Genomic DNA, 22,823 nt, shown 5'->3' on the forward strand with positions numbered 1-22,823 from the left:
CTACTGCATCCATCCTGACCCCCACACATCACACACATAGCTCTACTCCATCCATCCTGACCCCCACACATCACACACATAGCTCTACTCCATCCATCCTGACCCCCACACATCACACACATAGCTCTACTCCATCCATCCTGACCCCCACACATCACACACAGCTCTACTCCATCCATCCTGACCCCCACACATCACACACACAGCTCTACTCCATCCATCCTGACCCCCACACATCACACACACAGCTCTACTCCATCCATCCTGACCCCCACACATCACACACACAGCTCTACTCCATCCATCCTGACCCCCACACATCACACACACAGCTCTACTCCATCCATCCTGCCCCCCACACATCACACACACAGCTCTACTCCATCCATCCTGACCCCACACATCACACACACAGCTCTACTCCATCCATCCTGACCCCCACACATCACACACACAGCTCTACTCCATCCATCCTGACCCCCACACATCACACACACAGCTCTACTCCATCCAACCTGACCCCCACACATCACACACACAGCTCTACTCCATCCATCCTGACCCCCACACATCACACACACAGCTCTACTCCATCCATCCATCCATCCTGACCCCCACACATCACACACACAGCTCTACTCCATCCATCCTGACCCCACACATCACACACACAGCTCTACTCCATCCATCCTGACCCCCACACATCACACACACAGCTCTACTCCATCCATCCTGACCCCCACACATCACACACACAGCTCTACTCCATCCATCCTGACCCCCACACATCACACACAGCTCTACTCCATCCATCCAGACCCCCACACATCACACACACAGCTCTACTACATCCTGTTCACATTAGCTCATCCAGCACGGATCACAACCAGCACAGCAGAGTTCTGTATCCACTCAGCCCCCTGGTCATGTGATCCCTGACTCCTCCCACACTCGTGATCACATGACTGTGATGTCATCACAGGTCCTTGGAGCACATGGCTGTGGTCTGTTTCTGCAGATCTATGTGTCCCCTCATGTCTCAATTGCAGTTGGATGTGCGTGTAATGAGAGGAGTATAACCCCCATCAGGACTGCAGGGAGGTGAGTACTGGAATAATGTATTAATATATAACCCCCATCAGGACTGCAGGGAGGTGAGTACTAGAATAATGTATTAATATATAACCCCCATCAGGACTGCAGGGAGGTGAGTACTGGAATAATGTATTAATATATAACCCCCATCAGGACTGCAGGGAGGTGAGTACTGGAGTAATGTATTAATATATAAACCCTTTAACTTATGTTAATCTGCACTTTGATTCTCTGGTGTGTAGCAGATCTGCTATGGGGTTCAGGTCCGGGCTCTGGTGTGTAGCGCCCTCTTCAGGTCCCCCCGTAGATCTGCTATGGGGTTCAGGTCTGGGCTCTGGTGTGTAGCGCCCTCTTCAGGTCCCCCACAGATCTGCTATGGGGTTCAGGTCCGGGCTCTGGTGTGTAGCGCCCTCTTCAGGTCCCTCACAGATCTGTTATGGGGTTCTGGTCCGGCCTCTGGTGAGTAGCGCCCTCTTCAGGTCCCCCACAGATCTGCTATGGGGTTCAGGTCTGGGCTCTGGTGTGTAGCGCCCTCTTCAGGTCCCGCACAGATCTGCTATGGGGTTCAGGTCTGGGCTCTGGTGTGTAGCGCCCTCTTCAGGTCCCCCACAGATCTGCTATGGGGTTCAGGTCTGGGCTCTGGTGTGTAGCGCCCTCTTCAGATCCCCCATAGATCTGCTATGGGGTTCAGGTCTGGGCTCTGGTGTGTAGCGCCCTCTTCAGGTCCCCCCCAGATCTGCTATGGGGTTCAGGTCTGGGCTCTGGTGTGTAGCGCCCTCTTCAGGTACCCCACAGATCTGCTATTGGGGTTCAGGTCTTGGCTCTGGTGTGTAGCGCCCTCTTCAGGTCCCCCACAGATCTGCTATGTGGTTCAGGTCTGGGCTCTGGTATGTAGCGCCCTCTTCAAGTCCCCCGCAGATCTGCTATGGGGTTCAGGTCTGGGCTCTGGTGTGTAGCGCCCTCTTCAGGTCTCCTGTAGTTCAGCTATGAGGTTCTGGTCTGGGCTCTGGTTTGTAGCGCCCTCTTCAGGTCCCTCATAGATCTACTATGGGGTTCAGGTCCGGGCTCTGGTGTGTAGTGCCCTCTTCAGGTCCCCCGTATATCTGCTATGGGGTTCAGGTCTGGGCTCTGGTGTGTAGCGCCCTCTTCAAGTCCCCCGCAGATCTGCTATGGGGTTCAGGTCTGGGCTCTGGTGTGTAGCGCCCTCTTCAGGTCTCCTGTAGTTCAGCTATGAGGTTCTGGTCTGGGCTCTGGTTTGTAGCGCCCTCTTCAGGTCCCTCATAGATCTACTATGGGGTTCAGGTCTGGGCTCTGGTGTGTAGCGCCCTCTTTAGGTCACCCGTAGCTCTGTTATGGGGTTCAGGTCTGTGCTCTGGTGTGTAGCGCCCTCTTCAGGTCCCCCACAGATCTGCTATGGGGTTCAGGTCTGGGCTGTGGTGTGTAGCGCCCTCTTCAGGTCCCCCACAGATCTGCTATGTGGTTCAGGTCTGGGCGCTGGTGTGTAGCGCCCTCTTCAGGTCCCCCGTAGATCTGCTATGGGGTTCAGGTCTGGGCTCTGGTGTGTAGCGCCCTCTTCAGGATCCCGCAGATCTGCTATGGGGTACAGGTTTTGGGCTTGGGTGTGTAGTGCCCTCTACAGGTAACCCGTAGTACTGCTATGGGGTTCAGGTCTAGGCTCTGGTGTGCATTGCCCTCTTCAGGTTTTGGGCTGGAATGGATGGATATTTGGGGCTATTAGTAATTTCCTCCCTGTCACTAATGCCCCACTTCCAGATATACAGCCCCCCATAATGCTGCCCCCTCCATCTTCACTGCGGTTTTGGGGTCTTCTGCTGACAGCAGTGTTGGCTTTGTACCAGGCCGACCTTCTGGGATTCTGGCCGACAAGGTCCCCCTCGGTCTCCTCAGACAGAACACGTTCTCCACAGACTTGATGGAGGTTCTAGCAGAACATGGCCGGCTGGTATGCTCTCTATTAGTAAAGTCTTGTCCCCTCCCCCACAGCCCCGACATATGAAGAACACGGGAGATGTCACATGACTACACAACCAGGACTCACTAGAAACTCCAGCAGCTCCTCTAGTGTTGCTGTTGGCCTCCCAGAATAATTCTCTTTTAGGCTTTTCAGCAGTTTCTCAGGGACGTCCAGTTTTTGGTGATGTCACTTTTGGGCCATTAATCCCCTTCTTGCTGACGGTCTCCCTTGTGCTCTATGTTATAAATAATGTCTTGGAGATGTTTTGGACCCCTTCTCCTGACTGACTCCTTCCAACAATCAGACCCTTTTGATGTTCTGTAAGATCTTTACAGACCAACTAAGAAAATGTCAGGAAAATCCTCCTAGAAGAGCCGACCTTTATATGGGGGAACCCAGAATCCCTGTATATAATGGCAGGAGGTTACATGTGATTGGCTAATTCTGAACACAACCTCATCCCCAAATATAAGAGGGTGTGAACACGTATGCAAACACATTTATTTTAGTTTTGTCAGTTTTAGTTTTCTACCTTAAGGCCGGCTTCACACGAGCGTGACGGGCTCCGCCGCAGAATATTCCGCCGCGGAAGCCCGTCACGGCGTCCCCCTCAGAGACCCCATACTTACCAGCGGAAGATAGCGTGAAGACGCTTCCCCGCCCACCGCCGCCGCGTCATGTGACACGCCCACCGCGTCACATGACGCGGCTGGCCGTGTCACGTGACGCGCCGGCTGCGTCATATGACGCGGTAGGCGGGAAAGCGTTTTCACGCTATCTTCCGCTGTGTTACAGCAGGAGATAGCGTGAACGGACGGCTTCCATTGACTGCAATGGAAGCCGTCAGCGCGTACACCTGCGGCAAATAGAGCATGCCGCTGGTGAGGACGGGAGATTTCACGATGTGGAATTCCGCGGTGGAATTCCTCATCGTGAGCATTGAGCTATTAGGTTCAATAGAACCTAATAGCAGCGGGCAACGCAGCGGATTTTCGCCGCAAATTACGCGGCGTAAATCCGTTCGGGGGAAGGAGGCCTAGGAGCGCAGGCAGACGAGCGTGTTTGACGTTCCTGGCAAATCAACGCTTCTAAAACTACAGAGAACTTCAGTGAGTTCTCCTACAAACAGAGGCTGCACAAATATCTGTCCGTACCTTTTAAATATCCAACTGTTACTCCTATAAGTCCCCGCAGGGATGAAGGGACTACTGGGCCGCACCTTTCAAATTTCCTGCTGTAGGCAGCGGGGTATTCCTATTGCCTCCCTGCTGGGCAATTCCCCAGCAGTGGGGGACTCTCCCAACCTCTATCCCCAAGGGAGTTCTCTATAGCAGGGAGAGAGAAGGGGGGGGGGGGGGGGGTTACATGACTTCCCCTGAGCATGGAAGGAGGGAGCAGGGCTAACAAGACCTTCCCCCTAGCCACACCCCTCTGTTTTGCTATGGGGATTCTCTGTGAGAATCCCCACAGCAAACCATGAAGGGGTGTGGCTAAGGGCCAGATTGGGATGGCAGGTCATGCTAGCCCCACCCCCTCTCTGCGCTATAGGGAATCCTGGGGGATTTCCTCATAAAAGAGAGACACCATATCAGAAAAACACAGTGCTGCTACGGGGGATTTCCCCAGAGCAGGGACAGTGAGCGAAGCAATGCAGGGATTCCCCATAGCCCCGTTCCATCTCTTCCTCCTCTGAGAAAATCCACATGCCCTGCGGGGCTTCTTCTTTCTCTTTGTGGAGCAGTTGTGCTTCTCCAAGTGAAGCTACTACAGTGAATGGGCAAAGTTTCATGCGCTGCACATGTGAAGCTTTGCCCTTCATGCATTTGCTGCAGCATGTTTTTTGCTTTTTTTATTTTAAACACACCCTCATGACTGCACCCTAAAAGTTGTGGTTCTGTTCTCCCAGTAGGATTGTACAGATAATGGGTCACATGGAAGGGGAATGGAAAAAACCTGGCATTGTAACAGGGGGGTGTAGACCTTTTATATGCACAGTATGTTTATATCACCACCAGATCAGAAAAGGCCGAACATTTGGTTGTAAAATTTAAAAAGTGAACATTCTGTAAATTATAGGAATTACACACCTTGAAAAGTAAGTGCGCCTATGAGTCCTAGATGCTTCCTGGAAGCAGACAGCATACTGATTGACGGGCTGTGACATGTAGGTTGGCAGCCTCCAGCGGGATGTGAGACACCAGGAGAGCTCCCACCTGTTGCGTTGGCTTGGTTTCTTCCTGGCCGGTGTTTGTGACTCTGCTGGCTGCCCTGCTGTCCCCGGGCCTTTTGGTTCCTGTTGTGGGGCAGCAAGAGAGGGGAGAAGCGGAGGACAGTGATAGCAGAGGCTAGTTTGTTGTGAGTTCGGTCTGTCGTTTAACCAAGTTGCGATGACCAGATGAGAAGCCGGCGGTGCATGTACGCTTCATGATGGCACTCGGGTATCTGCAAATGCTACTGCAAATTCTTTGCATTTTCCAGCTGCAATGTGTGACAATCAGGATGAAGCCTGAACTTTCTGAGCGGTTTCTAAGATGTGGCTGAGGAGCCGTGTCACGGTGGAGTTGACTGCAGGACGCTCTTTGTAATCTTGTGCACCATTGAAGGTATACAACAAGATCTGGACGACTAATAGAATTAGGTGATTGTGATGCCAGTACCTGGTGTAAAAATGCTTAGTACTGAAATAAAACTAACACCTATGTAAGTCAACGACAGGCACACCATTTACTTTCAGGCACGTGGCTGTCTGCATTAATATTAAGCACCAGAAATTGCATATACAAATTGAACAGTTTCACATTACGCACAGATAAGCAAACTTTGAGGAGGCATCTGAGATAAGGAAAGGCAAGCTAGAGAGACTGAATCTGACTGACTGACAACAACAAACCCTTTCATGCAACTAACCGTAATTTGCCAACCTGACACGACCTAACAATCTCCAGTACTTACAATATAGGACCATCTGGAAAATCTGTGATTTTTGCAGCTTGAGACTTCTGTGGCTGCATTTTTGAATTGGAGCTGGAAGGCTGGCTTGAACAGATGCCAGGGTTGAAGACAGTAGCTGAGGTTCAGTGACTGAAAGTTTACATAATGCATCTCTTATTATAAAGGGCAGAGGAGAAGGAAGCCTAGCTAGGATCATTCCTCCTGCCTATCATCATTATTTTGGTATGAAGGTAGGGGACCAGGATAAGTCATGGGCTCCACATGTGTGTTGCAACTCTTATTCAGTTAAACTACAAAAATGGCTGAAAAATAAAAAAATGATCTATTGCTTTTGCTGTGCCTATGGCTTGGCAGGAGCCTGCAAACCATACAGATGACTACTATTTCTGCTTAACTCCGTCTATAAAGGCAGGATTTTCAATGAAGAAAACAGGAACAGTACAATAACTGAATCTTCCATCTGCTATTCGACCTATTCCACATTCAGATAGTTACCAGTTCCTACTCCACCCCAACATTATGAGCTTGAAGTAGAAAATAAAGAAAGTGTGGAAAAAGAAGAACCCAACAAGCCTTCCACATCTCATGACCCTGACTTTGAGGTAAAGGGTGATACACCACACAGACTGAGTCAAGCGGAATTGAGTGATATCATTCAAGACCTTGACTTGTTAAAGGAGAAGGCAGAACTTCTAGAGTCAAGACTACAGTAATGGAATCTTCTCCAACGTGATGTCAGGGTCTCACATTACAGAGAACGTCAGACGGATCGGCTTCCTTTTTTTGAGAAGAAAAACAATCTGGTTGTTTGCTGCGATGTTAATGGCTTGATGAAATGTTTGAATTTGAACCATGATCCAACTGAATGGAGGTTATTCATAGACTCCTCAAAGCTTCGTTTGAAAGCTGTATCACTTCGCATTGGCAACCATCTTCCTTCTATTCCTGTTGGTCTTGCAGTTCAAATAAAGGAGACTTATGTAAACATGGCAGTCCTCCTCGACTCAATTAAATATGCTGAGCACAAGTGGAAATTCTGTGGTGATCTAAAATTCATTGCTGTACTCTTAGGAATGCAACTGGGGTCACTAAATACTGTTGCTTTTTATGTATGTGGAAGAGTAGGGATAGGAAATCGCATTACATTCAAGCAGACTGGCCTGCAAGAAATCTTGACTCGACTGAGAAAAATGATGTTGCCGAGCCTCTCGTGGACCCAAAAGATGTTCTTCTTCCACCCCTTCGTATAAAGCTGGGTTTAATGAAAAATGTTGTCAAAGGCATGAACCAGGAAGGATGGGCATTTAAGTACTTAAGAGACAAATTTCCTAAATTGAGTGATGCAAAGATTAAGGAAGATATTTTTGTTGGGCCACAAATTCGACAGCTTGTAAAGGATCCTGCGTTTGACCAAGTTTTGGAGGGAAAAGAAAAGGAAGCTCTGCAAGCCTTAAAGGGAGTTATTCATGGATTCTTAGGCAACAAAAGAGATAACTACTCTCAGTCGGTGACAGGACTTCTGGAAAAATACCATCAACTCGGATGTAACATGTCCCTTAAAATCCATTTTCTCCACTCCCACCTAGACTTTTTCCTTCCTAGTTGTGGAGCTGTCGGTGATGAATACGGAGAAAGATTCCACCAGGATATTTATGTAATGGAACAAAGATATCAGGGCCGTTGGAATGAAGCAATGCTTGTGGATTACTGCTGGTCTGTGTGTAGGGATGCTCCAGAACTCACTTACAAGAGACAAGCCAAAAGAAAGCTATCTCATGAAGTCACCACATGATTTTCTTCACACCGAACCACCTGCCAGGAATTCTTCCATCAATTTAAAACTCTTAGAATGTAACTATCATTAAAAAAAAATTAAAATGCACTTTTAATGTTGTTAGCATATGTAATGAAAATGTATCATTTTCTCTTAATCCGTTAAAATAACACACTTCCGTCTATTGTATATCACAGAAACAAGAGCTAATAAAAAAATTTCTGTCATATTCGTTTTTCTCACCCCAAAATTAGTAAGATTTGACTAATGAAGTTAAGAAAACATTTCAAAATATTTTTTTGTTGGCCAGTGTTACATTAATTCAAATCTATTATAATTTAATTGATTATCATTGGTTGAAGAAACAAACTGTGGGAGATATCCAATATGTTCACCATTTTGTATGTATTTTCTGTTGTCAACTGTGAATATACTGTATTTTGTGTATGGTCTAATCCTTTGGGGAAGGGATGGTCAGAGGAGAAATCTCACCCCTTGCTAGTCAGAAAAGTGGCTGTAATGCCTAAAAGCACGATAGGCCCGCTAACAAGGACAGCCCCACAATCTTCCTCTCGGGCCTGACTATCCTTTAATGGATACAGGGCAGGGAAATACAAGCCACAGAGAAGGGAAACGGTGCAGAAACAGGAAGGCAATAAACAATTGCACACAGGCAATAAAAATAGAGAAAGGATCCGAACAAAGACCGCGAGACAGCAAACAAATGAATATAAATACGAATCCGGAATAAGCGCAGAGAAAGTGTTACATTCGTGTAGTTAAAATAAGCACCAGGCCACACGAATGTGCCCAGGACGTGGATTAAATAAACACAGGGACCAAAAACAGATTTCAGACTGGATGCGCTGAGAGTAACACCAACTGAACAGAGAACTGCATACTGCGGACTGGATTCATGGACATATATAACAAATGGAGCCAAGACATAAATCGTAAATCAGTCCCCTGAGCTTAGGACAGTTTTATGATGTGTCTTATCTCTCCTTCAACCTGCACATGGAAGGAAATGCAGCACCACTTATTGGATTGCAATATTCTTACAAGTCAAGTTCTGGATTTTTGCAAAGTTTTAAAGAGAAAAAAATATTATGATTTCAGAAGAGGACATCCCTCTTGACCTCCTTCAGACCTTTCATATTCTCCACTCATGCAAGAATCCCGGGCTGAGGTTCATTCTATTCTTGAGGGTATCGAACATGACCATAAATTTGTACTCCCAAATTCTTCTGTGATGCTGCGATTTGAAATATCCCTTCAGTATAATAACTCTCATCTGCTCTATGCTGTGTCCCTGACCACAAAAATGTTTTGCCACAGTTGGTACAGTCTTTCCCTCTTCAATTGAGTGGCGATGAGATGTCATCCTGGCTTTCAGTTTTTGTCCTGTTTCCCCAATATAAAGCCCCCGACAGGACATTTACTGCACAGGATCAGGTACACAAAATCAGGCGTGGAACATGTGAATGTTCCCATTATCTTATAGTCCTGCTGTGTGTTGGGGATCCGTATCCTGTTCGCAGTCAGTATATGTGAGCAGGTCTTGCAGCTCCATAACTTACAGGGACAAGTTCCTTTTTGTGTGTCAGAGGGCAATGCACTCCTGGTTATACAGTTTCTTAAATTAGGAGGTTGCCTATAACCCAGAGAGGGAAGGGTCCGGGAATATGGTTTTCAGACGGTCATTCTTGTGTAGGGTATGATGGAGTTTGTTTACAGTCTTCCTTAGTACCTCTAGCTGTGAATTGTAGGTCACTACTAGAGGTACACATCCATTTTTTCCTTTCTCCTTGTATTGGAGTAGTTGATTTCTGGGTATGCTGGTGGCTCTGGTGATTTGGTCATCAATTGAGCCCTGATTTAAAAATGTCTTTTTGATATTGTATAAATCTTCCTAAAAAAGGGTAAAATAGGTCAGCACTTCACAATAGAAATCTATACATGCACCTTAACCCTTTGCAATCCAATTTTGAATTCAGGGTTTCCTAGGGGGCTTTCTCTTTCTGCCATTATACAATGGCGCCATCTGCTGGCTAGAGCCAGTACTGTCGTATGGGACATGCTGGAGAGGCCCCTAACAGAGCGGCCAATAATATACAGTAAGAATACCCTGCTGAATGTCTTCCAAAATCGGAGCTGTACAGCCTTCAATCAGAATGTCTTCAGACGTCAGACAGTGGATTGGAAAGGGTTAAACCATGGTTGCAACATACAATAGAAGCAGAAACCAGAGTGGCAACAGCATGCGAAATGCATATACCTCAGAAGTATACATACCTATAATAAATACTCTAATGGCCTAATGCTAATGCCAGGGGGTTTTAAATGTATAAATGTATGCATTATTTAATGGGGTTAGAGTATTTATTATAGGGTTGTATAGCTCTGTGCATTTTGTGTGCTGTTACCACTCTTTGGTTTCTGCCTCTATTGTATGATGATGGATGTCTTGATGTGTTTAGGATGGGTATGTGGGTTTATCAACCGGTTTCCGGTATAGGGGTGTCTGTATTGAGTTGTTTGAAATTTTTATGGTGGTGTCCAAAAAGTTGATTTCTGTATATGAGTAGCTTAATGGTAGGTTTATGGTGTTGGTCCAGATGATTATGATGTCATCAATGTAGCGGAAGTAAGCCAATGGTGGGGCAGGAAGCCAAAAGGTCACTCTCCAGTTTTGCCATGAAAACGTTAGCATACAGTCCCGGTAAGTTGCAGGAATATCTCTGTCAAAAGAGAAAAAATTGTGTGTAAGGATGAATCTAGTGAGTTGTAACACTGATTCAGAGTTTACCCCATTGGCCTCAAGGTGTGCTTGGCAGGCAGTCAGTCCATCTTTGTGTGGGCTGTTAGTATATAAGTACTTCACAACCATGGTGGCCAGGATGGTGCCATCGGGGAAGGGATCTACGGTTGACAGTTTGTTCAGTAGGTCCTTGGAGTCCTGAAAGTAGCTGCTTGTATTGGTTGTATTCCTCACCTGTGGTTTGAGGACACCTTCTACTCATTCTGAAATTTTTTCAGTGAGGGTTCCCACACCGGAGATAATTGGCCTCGCTGGGTTGCCGGCTTTGTGTAGTTTGTGAAGCATTTGGAATACTCCAACCCTGGGGTTCTCCGGTAGCAAGTCCAGAAGTTTTGTGGAGGCCACAAATGGGCTTTTGATGGCTCACATGTACTGACTGCGGACAGGATATGGATCTCTAACACACAGCAGGACTATCCCGGAAACATTACATGTTCCACGTCCAATGTTGTGTACCTCATTCTGTGCAGTAAATGTCCTGTGGGGGGCTTTACAGTGGGGAAACAGGACAAAAACTGAGAGCCAAGATGAGATCTCATCGCCATTCAATTAAAGAGGGAAAGACTGTACTAACTGTGGCAAGACTTTTCTGTGGTCAGGGACACAGCATAGAGCAGATGAGAGTTATTCTACTGAAGGGCAAGCTGGAGCATCACAGAAGAATTTGGGAGTACAAATTTATGGTCATGTTTGATACCCCTTAAGAATGGAATGAACCTCAGCTAGGGATTCTTGCATGAGTGGAAAATTTGAAAGATCTGAAGGAGGTCAAGAGGGATGTCCTCCGAATAATTATTTTTTTTCTCTTTTAAAACTTTTAAAAATTAATAACTTGACTTGTAATAATGCTGCCATCCAATAAGTGGTGCTGTATCTTCTTCCATGTGCAGGTTGAAGGAGAGATAAGACACATCATTAAACTGGACTGAGTGCAAAACCGTCTCAAATTTCTGTGTGAACATTTATTTAGAGAAAGATGAATGTGTTCTCCTCCACTCTTCATCCAGTTCTCCTTCAGCCTCCTCTGTTCCTGGACACATCTCTCTCGGCCTTGCTAAGATTTTAGCGTAATATCTAACCAAGCTTCAATAAGGTCCATATTAAGTTTTTTTGCATTATGGCATTGTATAGAATTAGTATGCATATAAAAATGGAATTAGTATACATATAAAAAAGACACATAGCTGTGTGTGTGTGTGTGTGTGTGCGTGTGTGTGTGTGTGTGTGTGTGTGTATATATATATATATATATATATATTCGTATTTTCTACCTACAAACGTATATATTTCCCTCTCATAACAAGTTGTAGGAGTGAAAATTGAAGCCTGGAAGATTCTCTACAATACAAAAAAAATAACATATTCCATTTACATTTTATAGCGGAACCCCCCCCCCCCTTCACACACACTTGTTTTTGTTTTTTTTTAATGGTGGGTTTTTAGTACTTTCGGGTGGATGAGGCAGGTCTTAATGTCATTTGATTACGCTGAAACTTTGAAATCTCAATTCTACTCCAATTGGCAACTTGGCAACTTTCTAGAGGTTCCCAACAGAGATATGCCATTTTTTTTCCACCACCCTAGTGTACACTGCAAAAACAAAACTCCACACACAGATGTCAAGATTTGTGGGGGAGGTTCCCCTATTTCACTGCACTTAAACATCCTTAAAAGTTGTTTAATAGATTAAATAGCACCACTGAAAAATACAAAAAAAAACCCAGACAGCTTCGCCAGTGATGAAAGTTGGGAGGACAGTCAAACTGCGAAAAAGGCCATGTCCTAAGGGGTTAATATATCCTCAAATGCTTCTCTTTCATTCTCTCTAGTACTTTCAGTGTTTTACATGGGATTTGTGCTTTTGATTATTATATTTTTATCATCTTTCCATTTAGGTCTAAGCAATATAGGATCCTCTGCTGTTCAAAGATGGAGAAGGATAGAAATAAGACTGCGGAGAGTGTATTAAATCTCACCCTAGAGGTACTGTTCCAGCTTACTGGAGAGGTGAGAGATTCTGAGGTCACATTACATCATTCTAATCTATGGTAATAACAGATGATGTCGCATTACATCATTCCTATTTATGATTGTAACAGATGATGTCACTGGAGAGGGGAGAGATTCTGATGATGTCACATTACATCATTCTTATCTATGGTAATAACAGATGATGTCACTGGAGAGGGGAGAGATTCTGATGATATCCCATTACATTAACTTACCTTCCCCGCACTATTGAGGGAATAAAAGAATGTAGGTTATCTATAAACACGGAGTTGGTGAGGGAACAGTTTCTTCCAAATACAAAAGCAAGCATCTCACCTGAATGCAACAGGGCAATCCTTCTTCAGTCTGCTGAAAGCATGTGTGAAGCCTTGGCTAGCTGCAAGTCCTAGCAGCAAAGAATATACTTCAGGAAAAAGGATAGGTGGCCAGCTTCTTCGCACATTTTCTTTCTTGACTGAATATTTATATTTAGAACATAAGTCACATAAATAGAAGTGCATTGAATAATCAAGTTGCAACCCCTTTACTTTTCGTATTTAGAACAGAAAGAATGGTCATGCCAAATTTAATGTTTGTAAGACACCGGGAAGTTAGAGAATTAGATTAGGTACTTTACATGGGGAAGGGGGGGGGGGTCAATATTTCTGCACTTAGCATTGCAATATCAAGTTGTGACCCCTTTACTTTTCCTATTTAGGACCTGAGTAATGCTCCTGCCAAATTTAATGTTTGTGTGACACATGGAAGTTAGAGAATTAGTGGCAAGTCAGTCAGTCAGCCAGTCAGTGAGGGTTTTCACCTCTATATAGATATATTAAAATCTAGCACAACAATATATATATAATTTTTTTTTTTTTTTGCTGCATTTTTGCTACATCTATATTGAGGCACTATGATTTTATCTTTTCCTTATAGAGGGAGTCTGCTGTGAACTAGCCTATAACACCAATAGGGCTTTATGTTATAGTATAACTAATGTTATAAATAACCTTTCCATGTGTATGTAAGAACATGGCAAGTTGCAGATTATTCTAGAAATATGCTTAGGTAAAGTAGGTGTGGTATCCATGTGGTAGTGGAGGGGAGTGACACGGCTGGTCATCATCAAGAACCAGAGACATTCAGCTGTTTTTATTCTTTTAAAACTATGATGAGACTTAAATGAATTTAAGTCTCAAGGTCCAGATGAATTACATTCTAGGATAGTAAAGGGAGCAGCAGAGGTAATTGCTGAACCACTCGACATAATCATTAAAAAATTCCTGGAGAACAGGAGAAGTCCCAGAAGTTTAAAAAAGGTCAAATGTTGTCTCTATTTTCAAAAAAGGGAAGAAACTACAGGCCTGTGAGTCTGATTTCTATACTGGGAAAGCTCTTTGAACACATTATTAAACAGCATGTACTTGTAACAAACAAGCCATGCCAGACAAATCTAATTTCCTTCTAGGACAGTATCACCGACTGGGTTGATCATGAAAATGCGATGGATATAGTATATCTTGACTTTAGTAAAGCATTGGACAAAGTATCTCATACCATCCTTATTGAAAAAATGACCAAATATGGGATTGACAAGACAACTGTTAGGTGGATTCACAACTGACTGAGTGATCGTACTCAAAGAGTGGTCATAAATGGCTGCACATCCAAGTGGAAGAATGTATAAGTGGGGTACCACAAGGCTCTGTCCTAGGCCCAGTGTTGGTCAACACTTTTATAAATGATCTGTAGAAGGAAATTGATGGCAAATTGATCAAATTTAGGCCGGCTGCATACGAGCGTGACGGGCTCCGCCGCGGAATATTCCGCGGCGAAGCCCGTCACGGCGCCCCCCAGAGACCCCATACTTACCAGCGGATCCGCCGTTCTGGGTCCCGCATGACGTTTCCCCGCCCACCGCCGCCGCGTCACATGACACACCCACCGCGTCACATGACACGCCCACCGCATCACATGACGCGGACGGCCGTGTCATGTGATGCGCCGGCCGCGTCATATGACGCGGCGGTGGTAGGCGGGAAAGCGTTTTCATGCTATCTTCCGCTGTGTTACAGCGGGAGATAGCGTGAACGGACGGCTTCCATTGACTGCCATGGAAGCCGTCAGCACGTACACCTGCGGCAAATAGAGCATGCGGCGGGTGAAAACGGGAGGTTTCACGGTGCGGAATTCCGCGGTGGAATTCTGCACCGTGTGCCCTGAGCTATTGGGTTCAATAGAACCTAATAGCTGCGGGCAACGCAGCGGATTTTCGCTGCGAATTACGCGGCGGAAATCCGTTCGTGGGAAGGAGGCCTTACTGACAACACAAAGCTAGGAGGGATAGCTAACACTAGGGAAGAGAGAGAGCATTCAAAAAGATCTAGAAAAGCTTGCACAGTGGGCGGCGACTAACAGAATGGTAATTCATAAGGAAAATTGCAAAGTCCTACATCTAGGTAACTAAAATGTAAAAAAAGCACATACAGAATGGAAGGAATTGAGGTAAGTAATTTAGCACATGTGAAAAAGACTTGGTTATATCAATAGCCCTTCACCTTATAGGCAGTATTAAAGCTATAGTTCATTGATACAATTAAACACTTGCCAGCAGTCCACCATCAGGGCTGCTGGTTATGCTACTTTTGTTATTTTAAAATATAAATCTTTTAATTTGTATAGTGCCGACTTATTCCACAGCGCTTTCAAGTGATTTATTTATTTGTTACCCCCCACCAAGCTGGCTTGGCCTTGAGCCACGTACCACCTACTATTTGGGGATTGAACTTGCGACCTTCAGGTTGTCAGCGAGAACTTAGCACTCTGCACCACACAGGACTCTCATTTCTTATAGCCTTATAGGTCGGGTTATTAAAACCCCTTCTTTTGGGGGGGGCGTGGCCTGATGCAGCGGAGGTCAGTCGGGTAAAGACAAGCTCCGTCTTTAGGACCCATAAAAAGCTACTTAAAGCGACTCCAGCCCTACCAGATCGTGCGGAGAAGCTTCTCATACCACGGAGAGGAGATGCTGAAAAGGAGAAGTTCGAAAACGCCGTTTAATAAGGTGTCGGACTTCTTCTCGCGGCCCGGCAAGGTCACAGCGGAGCACTCAAGATGGCGCCGTCCCGCGCACGAGCTCCGGAGCGAGCGGAGGAGAGCTGCAGTCCCCGACATGTCTCCCTGAAGGAGCAAACTCACAAGCTGCCAGCCAGGAGAAACCACATGGGAGGCCAGCGAGAAGACTCCTTCAGGAAAGGGTGAGTGATGGAGCTGAAAAGCTGCATGATAAAGCAACAGGTACATCTAAGATGGCGCCGAGCAGCTCACAGTCCCCATCTGTCTCCCAGCCCTCCTCCCCCTCCATAAGCCCAGAGAAACAGAGACTTTGCCTCTCTCCCTCTCCTAACTCATGTCATCAGAGGTTACAATTTGGGGAGGAATTAATAAAGAATGTTCCCTCATCCAATGTTCCAGCATCAGAAGATTTTATTAAAAATATGATGCTCGCCCTGCATGGATCTTTGCAAAAAGACATTCAAGCTTTATCAGCCACAGTTAACAACTCTATACAAGAGTTAGAAGTCCGCGCGGACCATGTGGAAACTAAAATGGGCGAAATTACAGCATCCCATAATAACCTGATAGATGCTCATTATACGCTAGAAGAAGAGCTAGAAACCGTCAAGAACAAGTTAACCGACTTGGAAGATAGGAGTAGGAGGAACAACATAAAAATTAGAGGTATCCCTGAAAATGTTCCTCAAGCGGAGTTAAAACAATTCCTCGTCAAATTAATAAAAATAGCTGTTCCCAACTCTAACGACCAGGACTGCATAATTGATAGAATCCACAGGCTGGCCAAACCAAGTTTTTTGCCAGATTCTATACCACGTGACGTAATTGCTAGGCTGCATTTCTATCACGTAAAAGAAGAATTAATGATGGCGGCGAGACAAAGCCACTTTCTGCCGCCCGCATACGCCAATATTAGTCTATATGGAGACCTATCACAATCTACAATAAGAGCCAGGAGAGCTCTTTCGCAAGTGACCGCAACTTTACGTTCTGCGAATATCCCATATAAGTGGGGTTTCCCGATGAAAATTATAATTCATAGAAACAACGCTATGCATATATAGCTATGTTATTTCTTCCCCAGAAGCAGGAGAAAAAATTCTACAAAAGTGGAACATTCCTTTTGCTAGAGGAAATTCAGGCAAATAAACGTCCAAATCTGAAAAACGGAACCAACAGACGTACATTACCTTCCACTCCACCAAGAGAAGAACATCCTAACCTGGAATGAGAAAAGACCGATCTGATGGACTGGGCTCACAGAGTACGTGAGTAAATGATGGGTCCCACTATGTAAGGCGGACTTTTACCCCCCACCATTTACCAGGTTAACCCTGATAATTTGCGGAAAGTTAGCTGTTTTACGTTACAGGTCTTAAACCATTCTTATAGCAGACAGTTAAGAAAATTACTACCTAAAGGAAGACCTATAATAGATTTTTTATGTTACACTTGCAATGTTATGTTTGTAATTTACAATGCCAGAACATTTCCCAACAGCATGCTTTTTCTAAATAACCACCATGTCTATTAAAATATATTCACAAAATGCCAAGGGGCTTAATACCCCCTTTAAAAGAGCAATGATTTGGAGAGATGCAAAAACAAACAAAGTAGATGTGTTATGTATACAGGAAACGCATTTTACCGAACTTGCATCCTCCAAATTTACAAGCAAAAATTTTCCCCAGATCTTTTTGGCCACCGCCCAAAATAGAAAACATGCGGGAGTGGCTATAGCCTTTAAAGAGGGCATCCATTTCGCAGTAGAAAACCAAGTAATTGACTTGAAGGGAAGATATATCATCCTACAAGGTAAACTTAACGAAACTCCTCTCACCTTAGCTAACATTTATGCCCCCAACAGTTCCCAAATTTCCTTTCTAAATAAAACGATGAGAAAAATCAGGAAGATCCAAAAAGGAAAGCTAATTATTTGTGGTGACTTCAACATCATACCAAATAAGGAAATAGATTCAACAGCTAGTCACAGAACCGTGGCAATCCTACAACCATGGCTACATAGAGAAAGCCTATATGACACTTTTAGATGCCTTAATTCCACTTCAAAAGAGTTCACTTTTTTTTCACCAAGGCACAAAACATTTTCCCGAATAGATTTATTTGTAGTTGACAGGTGGACCCTCACTCCATAACAGAGTCTTCTGTAGGCGTGACCACATGGTCTGATCACTCCCCTATCTGCATAAACCTTAAAGTGGGTCCCCCTTTTAACCCTACCAGAATCTGGCGGAATGATATAAATCTATTCAAATCACCTAACACTCAGGAACAAATTAAACAAGCTTTGTTAGAATATTTTGCTCTAAACGAAAATCCAGATATAGGTAATTTTACTGTTTGGAACGCCCATAAGGCGGTAATCAGGGGGATTTTAATTAAATTAAAAGCACAAGAAAGGAAGAGCAAACAAATCAAGATTAACTCCTTATTAGAAAAAATCCAAGAAAGAGAAAAAGAAGAGCAAAAATCCCCCCAAAAGAGTGCCCATTCGGAGCTGATCTCCCTGAGAAAAGAACTGAGGAAAGAACTACTAGACAATTACAATAGAGGAGTAATTTATTCAAAAGCGAACTTCTATACCAACATTGATAAACCTTCAAAATTGATGGCCAAAATGGCAAAGAAAAGACAGATAAGAGCAAAAATCCCCTACATAAAATGCCCGAATAACCGCACAGCTCGGATATCTCACCCGCAACAGATTGCTGAACAGTTCCAAAACTTTTACGTTAACTTATATAATTTAAAGGACTGTAAGAAAACACCTCAGCCTACCCCCGAAATTATAAAAAATCTCTTAAATAGCATATCCCTCCCATCAATGGGTCTACAGGGAGAAGATCTCAACAAACCCATATCAATTAGTGAAATAAACAAGGCGATAATGCTATCCAAAAACCACAAATCTCCAGGCCCGGACGGCCTGTCAAACGAGTACTATAAGACCTTTGCAGCCATTCTATCCCCCCGTTTGACTTCTATATTTAATGAATCTATGATAAAAGGTGTGATGCCTGAGGAAATGCTACAGGCTATCATAATAACATTACCGAAACCAGGTAAAGAACCTACATCCCCGGCGAATTTTAGGCCCATCTCGCTTTTAAACACTGACATTAAGATCTACTCAAAAATTTTAGCCCTGCGTTTGCTGGAGGTCCTACCAGAAATAATACATAGCGATCAAGTAGGGTTTACAAAAGGTAGAAATGCGGCTGATGGTGCGCGTAGAACCCAGAATTTGATGGAGATAATGGACTCGAGTCGGACACCTTCTCTCCTCCTTTCCCTGGATGCAGAGAAGGCGTTCGATAGAGTCCACTGGGAATTCGCATTTGCGGTTCTGCAGAAATTTGGAGTAGGGAGGAGTTTTTTGCAAGCGGTTCGGGCCCTCTACACGAGACCATCAGCGAGGGTATTGGTTGATGGCGCCTTGTCTCCCCCTTTCTATATAACGAATGGCACTCGCCAGGGGTGCCCCCTCTCCCCTTTGTTGTTCGTGATGGTTATAGAGCCACTGGCGGAATCAATTAGGACAAATATAAATATTAAAGGAATATCAAACAACTTAAGGCAACATAAAATAGGGCTTTTTGCCGACGATGTTCTCTTGACCCTGGACGATCCCCTAAATTCATTGAGGTGGGTTCGGGATTGCATCTCACAATTCAGTAGCGCATCCTACTATAAACTTAATTCAGACAAGTCGCAAATCCTTTTTTATATGAACATGGAAAGAAAATTGAAACTAGATATTCAAAAAGAATTCCCTTTTCAATGGCTTACAGAAATACCATACCTAGGAGTCAAGTTATGCCAATCCAAAACAAATATTATTTCATCCAACCTAGACCCGTTACGTACTACACTAAAAAAAGAATTGGACAACTTAGCAAAGAAAGAATTTTCATGGGTCGGTAGAATAATTCTCTATAAAATGTTGATCCTCCCGAAAATCCTCTATTTCTTCCGTACATTATCCTACCCTATACCTAAGCTTACAATCGCCAACTTTCAAAAACAGCTATTAACATTCGTATGGGGAGGAAAGAGACCCAGAGTAGCGGCATCAATTTTATATTTACGCAAAGGTCAGGGGGGCCTTGGGGTCCCGAACCTTTGGTCATATTACCAGGCGACTATCACAGGTCAGTCGGGAGCGTGGCTGAGAGAATCCTTGCTCCCTCCTTGGGGACATATAGAAAAATATAAAAACCACAACAGACCTTTGAGGTTACTTATCATCGCCTCTATTATAGAAACATTATACCCCCACATTAATATATTATCGACAACGCAATATCTCTTTCCCATGATGAAGATGACCACACAGTGCTGGAAATATCTAGCATATAATTATAGATCTACTCCCCGAACTAAAGCTATTCAACTCCCTATTGAAATTCTCCTGTATTATATCCAAGACGTTAATATAAAAGAGTGGAACAGAAAAGGAATTAAATGGGTGGCAGGTCTCTTTGATAGAGACAAGCTACTTACTTTTAATTTACTTCAAAAGAAGTTTAACCTACCAAATTCAGAGCTGTATGCTTATATGAAAATTGCCTCCTTTTTAAGCAGCTCTCAATTGGAGAAATGCTCCATCCCTACACAGCTGGAATCATTGCTTCATGGAATGAGCACCAGCCAAGGCTCAATAACTAGGATAATATATGACAACATTTCCGGAAATATGAATAATAGCAAGAAAATGCATTTAATAAACTGGGAACGAGACTTGAGAGAGTTTTTCCCCGGCTCAGTGGTTGAATTCCTTTGTGTGGGCAAATGGGGCTACCCTCTCGGCCGGCCTACTCCAGACCCACCAAAAAATTATTTCCAGATGGTACTATACACCTTTGAAACTGGCTAGATGCTTTAAAAACGTAGATGGTGGATGCTGGAGGGGGTGCGGAGGTGAGGGCTCCCTATATCGCCTATTTTGGACGTGCCCGAAAATTCAGCCATTCTGGAAAGAAGTTTTCAATAGTATATGGTCTAGCACAGGAGAGAGGCTGACGTGCTCCCCTCAATTGGCTCTATTACTTTTAGAGTGCGAATCTATACCCCCTAAAGAAAAGAAAGTGGATCTGCCACTTCCTCTTGGCAGCAAAAAATTTGATCGCAAGGAAATGGAGATCGGAGTCCCCCCCCCTACGAATAAAGAAGTATTAGACATGATGGCAGACCACTACTGTTATGAAAAACTGCATGCAAGAAATAAAAATTGTTTACATAAATTTAATTATGTTTGGAAGTACTGGCAAAAGTTTAAGTTTGTAAGAAAAGTACTATACCTCATCAAAGTGAACAACAAGCATAGTCAAGGTTCCTCACTTTGAAATGGAACACTGAATTTCATCACATAAATAACGCAATACTCAAATAATATTATAGGTTTGACAAATACAACGAAATTTACCCAAGTTAAACTTTAGGATTAGAGATGAGCGAACGTACTCGTTTCGAGTACTTACGCACCCGAGTACCGCCATTTTCGAGTACTTCAGTACTCGGGTGAAAAGATTCGGGGGGCGCCGGGGGGCGGGGAGAGGCGTGGCGGTGCGGGGGGTAGCAGCGGGGAACAGGGGGGAGCCCTCTCTCTCTCCCTCTCCCCCCCACTCCCCACTGCTACCCCCCGTGCCGCCATGGCACCCCCCGAATTTTTTCGCCCGAGTACGGAAGTACTCGGAAATCGCGGTATTCGGGCGAAAAAGGGGCGTGGCCGAGCACGTTCGCTCATCTCTATTTAGGATATATGTGTATATTGAAAAATAGTTTGAACTATCAGTAAGCTAATGTTCATTTCTATTGAATGTTAAACAGAATTCCACAAAGTTATAAATGTGATTAAAACATAATGCATATATGTGTATGTTCAGTGAGAGAATAACTGTATGTACTATATGAAAATGTTCAATAAAAAATATTTGAAAAAAAAACCAAAAAAAAAAAAACCCCTTCTTTTGCAGCTAGCATAGACAGCCTATTGGTTGTTAAGTGCTAGGGAGGTGGGTTTTAGGATTTTTTAGTTCTACTATGGATCTATTTGCTTTCATAACTTCAGTCGTTAGGGATTAACCATTGAGTCTTTTCCAATCTAAGAGATCTATGGGGTTACTGATAAACTGCGTCCTTCAGGGAAATGCATTGAACCAATGAAAGTAGGAATTTAATTGAATCATTGAATCTATGAACCAGCATACATTTGGGAGCTGTGGCTATATATCCTAAATATTATTCTGGAGATGGTTTGAATATTAATGAGACTACTGTCTATCTATACAGATTAGACTTCCTCTTTACCGACCCTCTTCTCTTATCCCTGGATGTTATTGTTAACAGGGAGATTTGTGGTAAAAGGATTCTTATTAGAGATGAGCGAGCGTACTCGGATAAGCACTACTCGCTCGAGTAATGTGCTTTATCCGAGTATCGCTGTGCTCGTCCCTGAAGATTCGGGTGCCGCTGCGGCTGACAGGTGAGTCGCAGCGGGGAGTAGGGGAGAGCGGGCGGGAGAGAGGGAGAGAAAGATCTCCCCTCCGTTCCTCCCCGCTCTCCCCTGCAGCTCCCCGCTCCGTGCCGGCACCCGAATATTCAGGGACGAGCACAGCGATACTCGGATAAAGCAAATAACTCGAGCGAGTAGTGCTTTTCCGAGTACGCTCGCTCATCTCTAATTCTTATCTATACCTCAGCATAGGAGACAAATCAGGGTTTGCTGTTGTCGGGCCACTAAAAAAATAAGGCTCACTGTTCTTTACCCCTGGGCTCTTATAATCTCCTTGGTGTGGCTGGGTCTACCTATTTGGCTTTCTTCTTGTTTTATGTGTTTCTCCAGGTGCGAACGTTCTCCCCATGAACCATCTTTTTTGAGTTGACTACATGAATTTGGGATTTTCGTGTCACTTTTATGTCCACTTGAACCCCTATTTTAATGGCATCTATAAAATTTAGTCTTAACCCCTTGAGTGGCGGGTTTCCTACCACCCTGTCGTGCCCACCAGGGCAGGTTTTTTAAAATGGTCTAATCATTGAATTTCAACTAATTTTGTAGTTGCGTCTCAAGAGCCATAACTTTTTCATTTTTCCATTGACATGGCCATATTAGGGTTTGT

At 44.3% G+C, this 22,823-nt stretch overlaps 1 protein-coding gene across 2 annotated transcripts in view; it reads left to right on the top strand.

Annotated features, from left to right (window-relative positions):
- The first annotated feature begins 977 nt into the window (after positions 1-977).
- The window catches only part of LOC136628995 (zinc finger protein 271-like), a 28,534-nt gene continuing 6,688 nt past the window's right edge, over positions 978-22,823 (top strand). Inside the window, exons 1-2 of one of the 2 annotated variants that reach the window (XM_066605093.1) lie at positions 978-1,101; positions 12,513-12,624. In XM_066605093.1, the coding sequence (XP_066461190.1) occupies positions 12,547-12,624 (78 nt within the window). In that variant the 5' untranslated portion in view covers positions 978-1,101; positions 12,513-12,546. Of the gene's footprint in view, positions 1,102-1,239; positions 1,261-12,512; positions 12,625-22,823 lie in introns of those variants that run through there. The other variant, XM_066605094.1, reaches the window with a different exon arrangement.

Source organism: Eleutherodactylus coqui, chromosome 5 (genome assembly GCF_035609145.1).
Source record: "Eleutherodactylus coqui strain aEleCoq1 chromosome 5, aEleCoq1.hap1, whole genome shotgun sequence".
In the NCBI taxonomy this organism is placed as follows: Eukaryota; Metazoa; Chordata; class Amphibia; order Anura; family Eleutherodactylidae; genus Eleutherodactylus; species Eleutherodactylus coqui.